General features: G+C 35.6%; 2 protein-coding genes across 2 annotated transcripts; one reads left to right on the top strand and one right to left on the bottom strand.

Moving 5' to 3' along the window:
- The first annotated feature begins 1,637 nt into the window (after positions 1–1,637).
- Positions 1,638–5,350, top strand: LOC141684372 (tubulin alpha-1 chain-like). The gene is made up of 5 exons (XM_074489297.1): positions 1,638–1,876; positions 2,543–2,757; positions 2,850–3,049; positions 3,285–3,793; positions 4,785–5,350. Exons 1-5 carry the CDS (start codon positions 1,764–1,766, stop codon positions 5,095–5,097), a joined length of 1,350 nt encoding a protein of 449 aa, XP_074345398.1. The 5' UTR covers positions 1,638–1,763; the 3' UTR covers positions 5,098–5,350.
- A 707-nt stretch (positions 5,351–6,057) lies between these two features.
- LOC141684369 (DExH-box ATP-dependent RNA helicase DExH18, mitochondrial) lies at positions 6,058–11,259 on the bottom strand. Its single transcript, XM_074489296.1, has 3 exons — positions 11,126–11,259; positions 8,577–11,030; positions 6,058–6,262 (listed from the first exon to the last, which is right to left on the bottom strand). Exons 2-3 carry the CDS (start codon positions 10,994–10,996, stop codon positions 6,214–6,216), a joined length of 2,469 nt encoding a protein of 822 aa, XP_074345397.1. The 5' UTR covers positions 10,997–11,030; positions 11,126–11,259; the 3' UTR covers positions 6,058–6,213.
- Positions 11,260–12,962: the final 1,703 nt, after the last annotated feature.

Raw genomic sequence — 12,962 nt, forward strand, 5'->3', positions numbered from 1 at the left:
GTATAATAACACAATTAATGATATGGTGCAGTGCTTGAAGATGATACATTAAAACTCTTTCTCTACAAGTCGCGTGTTCGATCCCAAGCACTTGCAATATCAATAATTATACAAATTTTCAGATTTCGGGTTCGGGTTTCGGGTTCGGGTATGAATATCCAATTCAAACAAAATTTGGGTTTCGGGTATACCTGAATTCGATCCGAAATCCGATGGATCGGGTTCTGGTATTCATTTTCGGGTATTTTTTGGATTCGGGTCGGGTTCGGGTATGGATAAAATTTTCGGGTTTGGATATAAATTCTGCAATACCCGATCTGAACTTTTCCGACCCGATTGTCATCCCTAACCACACCTCCTGCATACTCTGTACTAGTTTCATTTAGGGAACCGCCATGATAGATTTTAAGACTGAAATATGGAGAATCATCTGTATAATCAACATATTTGATATAACAATTAATATACTTGTTATAATACCAATAAACAATTGTAAAAGGTGACAATCAGGGGACCACGACCATATTTTACTATAATATTATTCATATACATGTATCAAAATCACATAAACAAATAAACCAAGTAACATGCATGCAGCAATAACCTTAAACATATTCCTCATCTATTAAACTCATCATCGACGATAGTATCAGATAAATAAAACACATGTATCAAAGACATAATAATAGATATGTATAGTATAGAACCTGGATACGGCGGTATTTGGTCCCCTTCACCAGCGGTAACAACATCCCTTAAACGACCTCTCATCTTCGATCATAAATTTTAGTATTTAATCAAGTACTTAAAAGCAGCAATTAGGGCTTTAATGTTTTCAGGGTCTGTAAAATTGGGGGAGACAACACATATGTTATTTTAGCGCGCTTTTGAGGTATATGGGTGAAATACCTATAACGGCCTTGTCAGATAACGTTAACGTCTAACTAAACGTTTAATCTGCCAAAGGGATGTTAAATGTTAGCATTTCCTAAGTTTAGGGTGCAAACTACAATGTCCCAAAGTTCTGCTCTCAAAGTGAGATTTAGCTAAAGTTATGGGATGCAAAGTGCAAATTAGTCTTTAGAAATATAAAAAATATATATTATACTGATTTAGGGTTTGGAACCAAAAATGTAATTTTTAAATTAAACAATTTTAAATTTAAAAGTGTAACTTAATTTTAATAATTTTTAATATTTTAGGGTTCACCAATCCTCTTTTGGGTTTTAGAAACAATTTAAATAATTTTTTTAGTATTTTGGTTTTAATAATTTTTTATATGATGGTAAAAATAATTTTTATTAAAAAAATTATGTGTGTAAAACGTTAGATAAAGTGGTGTTTTGAGGTCAAAACGTTATATGATGTAGTGTTAGGAACCAAAACTCAACTTTAAGTAACGTTTTGCCACCTTTTAAAAAAAATCAATGTAAACGTTTCTCGAAGTGACGTTTTAGGTTTTAAAAAAACAAAAATGTTAAACGATTGTCCATTATGAGATGCACATAAGGTCTTAATCTTCAAAAATGACAATTTGGACCATTATTTACATTAAAATGATAAATAAGGCCAAAAATAGCCACTCTTGACTTCACCAAACAGGTCCATGACATGATCCTGCTAGTCGACTACTTGTGAGTCTAGGGGAGCAGTAATAAGAAAGTAACAGTCGGTCTATATACATCAGCGTTTAGACACAGAGAAGATATTTGTATTGCTGAAGAGAGAGAGAGAGAAAATACAGAGAGTGTGTGTTTTCAAAGATGAGAGAGATTATAAGCATACACATAGGTCAGGCCGGAATTCAAGTCGGAAATTCATGTTGGGAGCTCTATTGTCTCGAACATGGCATTCAGCCCGATGGCAATATGCCTAGGTCTCTTTCTCTCTCCCGGCCTTTCTCTCTCTCTCTCTCTATATATATATATATATATATATATATCTTTCCCTCCCTCTCTCCCTCTCTCCCCCTCCCCCTCTCTCTCTCTGAGATCTTGTTTCTGTTTATTTTTTAGTTAAAACTTTATTATGTGTCTAAATCTGAACTGAATCTCACCACTACTTTCTCAATTGTGCTTATATCCTTATCCTTTTCATATGTATTAATCATTAGTTTTATTATCACGTGGTATATTGTTGTTAATGTGTTTATACGCTGCTGGTAAAGAGTAGATCGTCTGGTGTTTATAATTTCACTAAATTTGGAAGTCTTATGATAACCTATAGTATCTAACCGCTCTGTTATTTTGCCTGCACTCATACTCCTCTCTTTGGCCAATCATTGGTCGTGGTTGAAGATTGCTGGATAGAGTTTCTACATATGACCTATCTTAATTTCAACCTAAAATGTTGCAGTGCAGTTGATATGCTATTATGAAGATTATAATATGTTTATCCGCTGTTTGTGAATTATACACAACACTTATTAGCATCGAATCTTAGTTGATTTGATCTTTATATTATGTTTTTGCAAATGTCTTCAGCGGGACTTAATTGGATATAGACTGTGTTTTCTAATAAATGTTTGCTCTGCCTTTACCAGTGACAATACAGTGGGGGTTGAACATGATGCTTTCAATACATTCTTCAGCGAGACAGGTGCTGGAAAGCATGTTCCCAGAGCTATATTTCTTGATCTTGAACCAACAGTCATTGATGAAATCAGGACAGGAACATATCGTCAGCTGTTCCATCCTGAACAACTTATTTCTGGAAAGGAAGATGCTGCAAACAATTTCGCTAGGGGGCATTATACAGGTAGGTCACATATGTTTCCATTCACGAGGCATTACCTTTACATGTTTATCCTCATTGCACTTGCCTGATTTTTCTTGACTTGATTTTGACAGTTGGGAAGGAAATTGTAGACTTGTGTCTTGACCGAGTGAGGAAATTAGCAGATAACTGCACGGGTCTACAGGGTTTTTTGGTGTCTAATGCTGTTGGTGGTGGCACGGGTTCTGGTCTAGGGTCTTTATTATTGGAACGCCTATCAGTTGACTATGGAAAGAAATCCAAGCTTGGTTTCACCATTTATCCATCTCCTCAGGTGTTTGATCATTTGCTAACTCCTCATATATCTTTTGTCTTTGTAGCTCATTGCATTTTTAAGTAACTATAATTCTCTGCTGTAAACAATATTTGCAATAATGGGTTGTAGAGTTTTGAAGAAGGAAGTAGAAAGTTGTATTTAAATAAAACCACCAATGTTAACTATCCTCAGAATATTAGCCATGTCATGTGTATATGTAAGTTTGGTGAAGGCATAATATTGTCAATTGCAGGTTTCAACTGCAGTTGTCGAGCCATACAACAGTGTGCTATCTACTCATTCTCTTCTCGAGCACACGGATGTCGCTGTGCTTTTGGATAATGAAGCCATTTATGATATATGCCGGAAATCCCTAGATATCGAGCGACCTACATATAATAATTTGAACCGGTTGATTTCTCAAGTCATATCTTCTTTGACTACTTCATTGAGGTTTGATGGAGCCATTAATGTTGATATTACAGAGTTCCAGACCAATCTTGTACCATATCCTCGAATTCATTTTATGCTTTCGTCATATGCTCCTGTGATTTCTGCTGAAAAAGCATATCATGAGCAGTTATCAGTTCCGGAAATCACAAATGCAGTGTTTGAGCCATCAAGCATGATGGCAAAATGTGATCCAAGGCATGGGAAATATATGGCGTGCTGCTTGATGTACCGAGGAGATGTTGTCCCTAAGGATGTCAATGCTGCTGTTGCCACCATCAAAACCAAACGAACTGTTCAGTTTGTCGACTGGTATGGAACTATTTTTCTTTTTCAATTGCAATCTGCTGTTAATCCTCCTAGTAAGACCATAGATCTGGTCCGCAAACTAATATCATGCACATGATAACATATGGGTCGGTGGTAACAGAGTCCCCATCAATCAGTTGGGTCGACAACACATGCCATTGCACCATGAATAAATTTTTAATATTAATCATGTTAATACTATGCAGTTGTGTAATGTTTGTATTACAAAACTTTTTTGTATCTTCATAGTAAGTATTTATTTAAGCATTTCCTTTCTCAAAGGAGTTAATATGAATGCAACATTTATTGTGTGATGAAGAAACAAATGGCATATTTAAGCAATAACTTTTGGTGGGTAGGTCAGTGACATACAACAATAGTGCATATTTCAGGACTTCAAGCCTTGCTGTTGCCTATATCTTTGTAGTATTTTTATCACCTAAATATGCAAGACCATCTTGGTTGGATGCACAAGTAGCCCAAAAAGCAATCGATTCTAGCATAGGCATCAGGCACAGGTCAACTGGTTACGGAGCCTCGATTGGTAAATCTAGTAACCATATATCACAGTTGCAATAATTTGTAGGCCTTAAGACGTATTTCTACGAAAGTATAATTTTCCGACTATCAAGGGGCTAGGTTCTTGTAATCAGTAATGGATGGCATATGCCATATGGAAATGAGGAGTACTTTAGTCTGAAACAGAAGAACATTAATTTGGGGGCACATGGATGTAGAGGGTTATGGTGTCTAATCACGTTATACTTTCCTGTTTGAAAGTATAATTGTAAATTGGGATTGCTAGTTGTAAAATATGATATTCATGCCTCAGGTCATTTAAAAATTATTATATTGTCCAGCAGTAAAATTCAGATTAGTCTTTGTTTAGATGGGAAAGACAGAAAGTATATATATTTTGTACAGTTTAAAGGGCCTTTAGTCTCTATTGAATGTTTGATTAATATAGTGATATTTCTTTTTGGATTTTGCACAGGTGCCCAACTGGATTCAAATGTGGAATCAATTACCAAGCACCAGCAGTGGTGCCTGGCGGTGATCTTGCCAAGGTGCAGCGTGCTGTCTGCATGATAAGCAACAATACAGCAGTAGCTGAAGTGTTCTCACGCATTGATCACAAATTCGATCTCATGTACTCCAAAAGAGCATTTGTTCACTGGTATGTAGGTGAAGGTATGGAAGAAGGAGAGTTCTCTGAAGCCCGTGAAGATCTTGCTGCTCTCGAGAAAGATTACGAGGAAGTAGGTGCGGAAGGTGTTGATGACGAAGACGATGGTGAAGACTATTGAAAAGGTTGTACTAGATAATGCTTGCTGAATTTGTCGAAGTGCAGGGCGGCCCAATGCCCCGGCCTTCTTATCTTTTTTGTATTTTCCATCCCCCAACTACCTTCTTATGTTAAAGTTGTGTTTGTGCGTTTGTTTATGAATCATATATGGCCAGCCTTGCTTTGCTGATGCTTTGCATTATTGTCCTATGCCTTCATATGTAAAGAATCTTTCCTTTGAAAAGGTTTTAATTTCATTCGATTTATCTGCTCTATGGCATGTTTTGCATACATACCCTTGCAACCTTTTACCAGATATGCAATCAAATCAATACGAACTAGTAAAGCAGTTTTCCCTTGAGATAGTTGTTTGATAATGTATTGTTATTGTGGAAGTATCACAATTCACAACCAAGAAGCACCGTCAGTCACATATGCTATATTATTAACCATACAAACAGGTTGCTGGAAGAGAGTTTATATCTTGAATACTCATTTTGCACAGCTATAATTAAAGAGTAGAGCGTCATCAACTGATGAAGAAAGCTACATCTAACAATTACTCTTTTATGCATGTTGGATGATTTACAATTACATTATATATCAAAAATATTAGTTTCGAAAAAGAAAAAGAAAAGACCACTGACATATACCTTCTGCAATTTCTTTTATTGGGGACACAACAATACTATACAAACTATGGCTAGATATCTGGGATGATCCCATTTGATAAAAGTTTGTAACCCCAAACAGTTTAAATAAAGTTGAGCATGAAGATAAGAATAATCAATTATGTATGTTCAAGCTTAATTTGTCATTAAAAAGCTGAAAAGCAAGCAATATCCCCAAATTGAAGTTCAGTTTTTTTTTGCCAAGTTGAAGTTCAGATTCGGAACTTATCTATCATTATCCATTTCAAAAACCAGACCTAATGCACTATCTAATTGAAATATCAAGTTACATAACTGTGTAAGATATAGGATAAAATAATAAACTTTTGAAAACTGACAAAATGTACCAAGCCAACTGTTAACTTAAAAACCTTACTCTAATTTTATATCAAGGGACGTAGTTCTCTACACAAGTATTTCGAATGTTCAGAAGTCCTCGCGACACCTACACATTCTATTCAACAGCACTAAGCAGCTATATTTTCCCGAGATTCCAAATTCATTTCATGTCCTTTCCTGAAAAAGAAACAAATCAAATCAGACTTGAACTTGGTGTATGCAACTACAGTAGTCAAAAAACGTATTCAGCTTAGGTGCAGCGGAAATTGTTTCTTTCCATTGAGGCCAAAGACAAAAATAAATGATAAATTTAAAGATAGAATAAAATTTGGAGTTGCAAGTGTTGACATAGGGAGTGCAAATGTACATCCATTACCATAACATTGGATTCTTTCCGACTTCTATGCAGATTTCAATTGGACTGTTACCATCTCTTTAGTTTTACCCTTGTACCCATGTCAGACTTAGTTTTACCCTTGTACCCGTGTCAGACAGACAGACGCACTCAAACAGGGGTATGGACACTGGACACTAGTATATTGGCAAGTCTAACCGAGACTAGGACACATTCACACATATCTACATTGGACATTAACAACTGTATTTATTCTTTGAGGTATAGATTATTAGTCAGGACAAATAGTCAAGACAAATGGAAACAGGCGGGAGGGCATGACAGTTTAAAGGAATAATTCAATATAGTCGGCGAGACGCGAAGGTAGGATTTGACGAGTAGATTTAGGTCTTTGATGGTGATACCAATGTTCAGGTATAATATTTCGTAAGGAAGAAGCTATATTCCCGAGGATGCATATCAATGAATCCTAATTCTTAATCCCAGGCACCCTTCTGCGCTGGAGTTACTTGAAAACAAACTTACTAAAGAACTCCTCACTCACTTATTTACTGAATATAACTGCTTTGGGATATAGCAAAAAAATATTAAAAGTTTTCCACCTAGGATTGGATAGGTGCTGGAACGAATATCTCTCTCCAAATACTAATACATTTCCCCACTGATTGCAGTTTTCTTGTGTTCATCTCCTGATCTGGGTTTCACACATTCCACAGAAACTAACCTTACCACAGTTCTCCCTCCCCCTAACAAATTTTAGTTACTGCTGTGACTACCTTTGTTGTACTAGACATTTAAGCCTGCTCCTTGTGCTCTGGTTAAATAGGAAAGGGCTTTCATATGTTTGGCCAGCATATAAGCCTCTTCATAAGTGTTAGGCTCCAAAAGTAATTTTCTCATTTTCAATTTACAACCCCACACTGGAATTTTCAGTTAAGTATTTCTCACACAAGGTTGGAATATTCTCGACTTCTCATGCAAATGTCATCCTCCCCCCACCCCACATTTCTTGAACTCATTATAATAAACCTCAAATGCATGAAGTGGCTTCAGGAGCCTAAAATTCTCAGACAAGCTTTTGTCTTGTGATTGGCAAAGTTAGCAGTAAAGGCTGTTTGTAATATAGCCGTTTAAACCGTCTTAACATATGTGACTGTATCTATGGGCACCCCAGAGGAGCATTAGTCACAATCCCTAAGCCACTCGATGGCAAATGCTCCTCCTAAATGAGAGGAAGGAAAGAGGTTTTTAGCCTTTGTATAGCTTATTAGCTTCTAGCAGTTGCATGCTCTTCCTTTCGTTCTGTACGCCCCTAAACTGGTCTATGATAGTTATCCTGATTCCTTCCGTACACAACATTAGCAAGATTAAAATATTCAACCCGCTTCTCTCCACACTTGTAAGTTGAAATGGAAGATTTCAACTTAAGTTTAAGCCAGGATCTAAACAGGCTCTAAGATCAAAGGAGACGTAGCAGTTCTCTTGTTTCAAAATCTTTTTTAACAAGCCTCCAATGTATTATCCAATTTCTGCATTATAGCCTCAACTAACTTAAAACTAGGAAAATACTTTTGTGAAAACCTGAAGTTTTGTCGGGTCTACTTACAGAAAACCTTTTTATTGATAATGAAATACGAGAAATGGGAGGGATAGAGCAAATAATTCGGAGTTAAGAAAATGAAAATGGATTAAATCAATTAATTAGACAGAGATTTTTAAATAAGCAACAGAATTACAGAACTAGAGTCCGTGGCATAGAAATGTTTGTACTCAATAATCCCTGAGAACTGGTTAACCCGCTATATTTCTGATCTCTGAGACAAGATAAACAACAGAGACTTAAAAACTTTACAAAGTGAAATGGGATTGATTTTTCTAGATTCACTTTATGAAGAATGTGCTCAAACCATAAAAGACTAACTTTAACAAATTATGTAATAACAAAAGCAACACATGCTATTATACAGACACTGGAAAGGAAAGGTAATAATAAACTTATACAAATATATACCAAAAAAGGAAGGCAACGACAGAGACATATAACTACAGTCGACAAGAAATTGACATAACAGCAAGCAGAGAATACATACTAAGGAAATTAAAAGGCAAAAATGTGACTGCAGATGTAGCACTTACTTTTCTTTTGACATAACCAATGACCTTGGCCTCTCGTAACCATCTTTGTTTTCTTTCTTTTCTTGCGGCTTTCGCTTCCCTGCATTCCTCGTCTCTGGTTTCCAGTTGGCATTTAATAAAGATTGGCCTAGTAAATCAGCAATATCGGTTGCCATATCCTGTGCCTTCTTTACATATGGAAATGTTTCCTCGTTAAAATGATTCGACAACCATAAGTACATGGACAACACTTGATGCTTAGTCTCAAGATCCAAGAGCTCTGTGTCATTGCGAGCGGAGCATCTTGGCATGCCCATTGCTATGCCAACAGGCAAGTTTTTTGCAAATGATGAAGCATATCGTAGAAGATGGTACATTGCTTTTGGATCTCGAATATTTACTGGGGCAAAACAAAAGTTAAAACGATCTTCGAGAGAGATTCCCTGAACCTTCTCCAGCATATTAGCAACTTTTTTTATGCTAGTATGATTGCACAAAAAGTATGATCCATCCATTCGACAAGATTCGCTAAATTTTTCAAGTAGTTTGGGGAAGGTTATCTTTGGCAGTTGCCCAGCAAACAGTTCAACCTGCTCAAAGAAAGGAAAAAGACCTATTTTGGTAACCACGTCAAAAGGTTTTTGCAAGCAGCTTATCAAATAGTCCAAATCATCAAGATGCAAAGTTGTTGTCAACCCATCTGGATAGAGACTTCCTCTCCGACCAGCTCTTCCAGCTATCTGTTTAACTTGAGAGGCTACAACAGGCACGACTTTGTCACCATTGTATTTTGAAAGAGTGTAAAAGACAACCCTTCTAATATTAAGATTCAAACCCATTCCAACAGCATCACTAGCAACCAGGATGTCATATTCATTATCTTGGTCATTAAATAAGTTGGCCTGCATTCTCCGAGTCTCTGGTGGCAATGCGCCATAAATAACACAGCAACGGTGTTTTGTGTACTTCTCAATTGCCAATTTCACCTCAAATATCTCCCTTCTGGAAAATGCAACAACACAGTCTCCAGATCTCACATTCCTGAGATCTCCTAGAAGGGTCTTGGCTTCAACCACCAACTTTTTGAACCTCTCATAACGTTGTTCAACAAGTTCATCACCAGTTTCACTACAAATCTTACGAACAATATTCAACACGCTCGGATCACCACATAGGTGAATTTCATCCGCCTTCAACCCAAGGAAGGCCCTTGTCCACGCATAACCTCTATGGGAATCAGCCAACATTTGAATTTCATCAATAACAGCCACCTCATACAATTGCTCAGTCGATGCCATTTCAACTGTACAAGCAACATGATTTGAAAATGGAACCTTTTTCTTTTCTTGACCAGTTAGGAGACTGCAATAAACCCCTGCAGCATTGACTTTATCAAAAACTTCCATAGCTAAGAGCCTAAGAGGACTACAATAAATTCCTGTATTTGCTTCCATAAACCTTTGCAAAGCATTATATGTTTTACCACTATTAGTTGGCCCACAATGGTATACAATCTTGCGTTTCATAGCTCGTGCAAACGGAAACCAAGTGTGAGGTTTAGTTAAGTCCGCATACTCAATCATGCCTTTAAACAGTTTAATCTCATTAGGAAACTCATCCAAACAAAACTCAACAAAAATAGGAAATAAAAACCTCTCAGCCTCATGACCCGGCCCCAACGAAACCAAGAACTTAACAACATCGTCTTGACACCTCTTAAGGAAAAAACCGCGAAACTTCTGTGCTGCAGTAGGGAAAAACGCAGAACCAATATACACAGCAAGAGCCTGATTAGAAGCCCACCCCGACCTCGAAAAACAAGCAAATATCTCATTCAACATATCCCACTCCTCCCGGATCTGCTTATAAGTCTTCTGAGCATTCCTAAGTTCCTTATAAATTTCCAAAGGATCACGAAACGCGACATTTCCCAACTGCTTACTTGTTTTACCATTACCCTCTGATCCAACACCATCACCCACAACCAAATCCGAACTAGACTTATCATTTTCACCTAACAACGAAGAGGGTTCCTTCTCCAAGACACTACACTCCAATTCAATACCATCACCCACATCCAAATCAGAACTAGACTCATCATTCTCAACTAGCGACGAAAAGGGTTCCTTTTTGAAGACACTGCACTCCAGTTCCACATCATGACCCACATCTAAACCAGATTTAGGCTGATCATTTTGGCCCGACGACGAAAAGGATTGCCTTTGCAACAAACTAAACCCCAACTTGACATAATTATCACAAAAGGGCAGATCATTTAACTGTGTTGGTTGAGAAACAGGGGAATTTGGAAATCGACAATTAAACGAAGATGAAAGATAAAATCGGGAATAAAAAGAGGGAATAAAAAGAGAAGCAGGCCTAAAAAGAGAAGATTTGGAAGAACAGAGACGAATAAACTTGGTTGCAGAGGCAGTTGCCATTAAAGGAAACACAACATACTACAATTAAAAAGACCTGTAAAAACGGAACATGTATACATACATTAAGCTTGTGTGTATATATAAAGAGAGAGAACAAAGTGCGTGAAGAAGAGAGTAAGTAGGAGATACCTGGATGGATGAAATGGAGGGACGATGCTTATTCTTTCTTGCCTAAAACCCTAAACCCTTGCCATTTTGCTAACATTCTTTTCTTACTCTGTTTTTGTTTTTATTTTACCAAATTCTTAAAAAATGAGGTCATTATAACAAACAAAGTACAAATTCATAAGATTACAGGTTAGCAAAAATTATGATAAGCTTGCAATTTATACCACTGTTTTTCTTCTATTTAGTTAAATAATAATGTAACCATATTTTATTTATTTTTTTCAGTATTCTTGTAAGCTCTATCCTAGTTTCATGGTTACAGATTTTGGAAATCCATAATATTGGTTGAGTTATCGAATTACGATTTTTCGGACGATTTTTAAAATATCAAATGATTTATCGACGATTTATCGAGAATCGTTCAAATCAGATAAATATTTTTAATTAATATTTGAGAGATTTATCGACGATTTTTAAATATCGACCAATTTTTAGAACCAAGTCGTTTGAGAAAAAATAACGAATATTAATCACTTGATAATTTTCTTTTTTTTCTCGTATGTAACCCGCAGCCGCTATCCTTTGTGTGCGTACTGGGAAAACCCTACGGGCTCACGTAATAGCCAACCCTAAGCTCACGTAATAGCCAGCAAACCACATTAACCAAGATAAATCGCACTTAAGCGACATTTTCTGATTTATGAGGCATAATCATAGATTTTCCTTTCCTGTCGAATTCAAACCAGTGACCAAGAGGATAGTTATTCCCTCTTTAACAAACTCTTTAACCAACCGAGTCAACCATTGCGGGTTACTTCTCGTTCACACAATTAGAAAATAATCAGGATACTCAAAATACATGTAACTTGCAAGATTACAAAAATTAATTCTAAAAAGTTGAATAATTTAAAATCGGATCTCATTACGAGTACTCAGAATTTGAACAAATATTTGACCAAATTTTGTGAAAATAATTTTTTTTTAATCAGTGATTACAAGTATATAACACGAGTACTCGGAATAAGTACTTGTTTGAGTCCGCAATTTTTATATCACTATTCAGAGCGAGCTATTTACAACGGTGAGGAAAATATCAAAATCGAGACATATTTTTTAAATTTTCTAATAATGATCAAAATGATGATTCAAATTTGAATTGAATTAGTGCATAGCACGACTATTCACCGTATCAAAATTGGTTTAATATAAACTCATGATTTTGTTGTTTGTATATTTTTCATTTATTATATTTAATAAATATGAAACTTTGATTTAATTAGATAAATCATTTATATTTCCCTTAATATAATCAATTTTATTTACTAAATTAATAATCAAAATATTGTATGTTACTGGTTATCTCTAATATCTTGATAGCCTTCACCTTCTTCTTGCTTTCTTGTAGTTTGAGATGGTGATCTTTGTCCTCTTCTTTTCATGATTCTAAAAGGGCTGTATTGAATCAAAAAATTAAAAAAAAAATAGGATTTTTGAAATTAAGGTGTATTTAATTTGAATTTAAAAAATTATTTAAAATCTGATGATATTGAAAAAGAACTGTTTATAGTCTTTTAAAATATAAGGGTATTCAATGTAGATTTTAAAATCTAGTGATATTCAATTTGGATTTTAAAAATTCCATCAAAGTCTGATGGTATTCAAAAATTCATGAATTTTTTTTATTTGATAAATTTGTGGATTTTGATGGATTTACTAATACATTTTTTATCTTTTGAAATCTCTCTAAATTTTATAAAATTTGATGAATTTGTGAAAAACTTAACTAAAATCATCAAGACTCTATGAAATTTTTCATCAACTCTCTTAAAATCCATATCGAATTGAAATCAACAAAAAT

This window comes from Apium graveolens, chromosome 9 (genome assembly GCF_009905375.1).
Source record: "Apium graveolens cultivar Ventura chromosome 9, ASM990537v1, whole genome shotgun sequence".
Classification (NCBI taxonomy): domain Eukaryota; kingdom Viridiplantae; phylum Streptophyta; class Magnoliopsida; order Apiales; family Apiaceae; genus Apium; species Apium graveolens.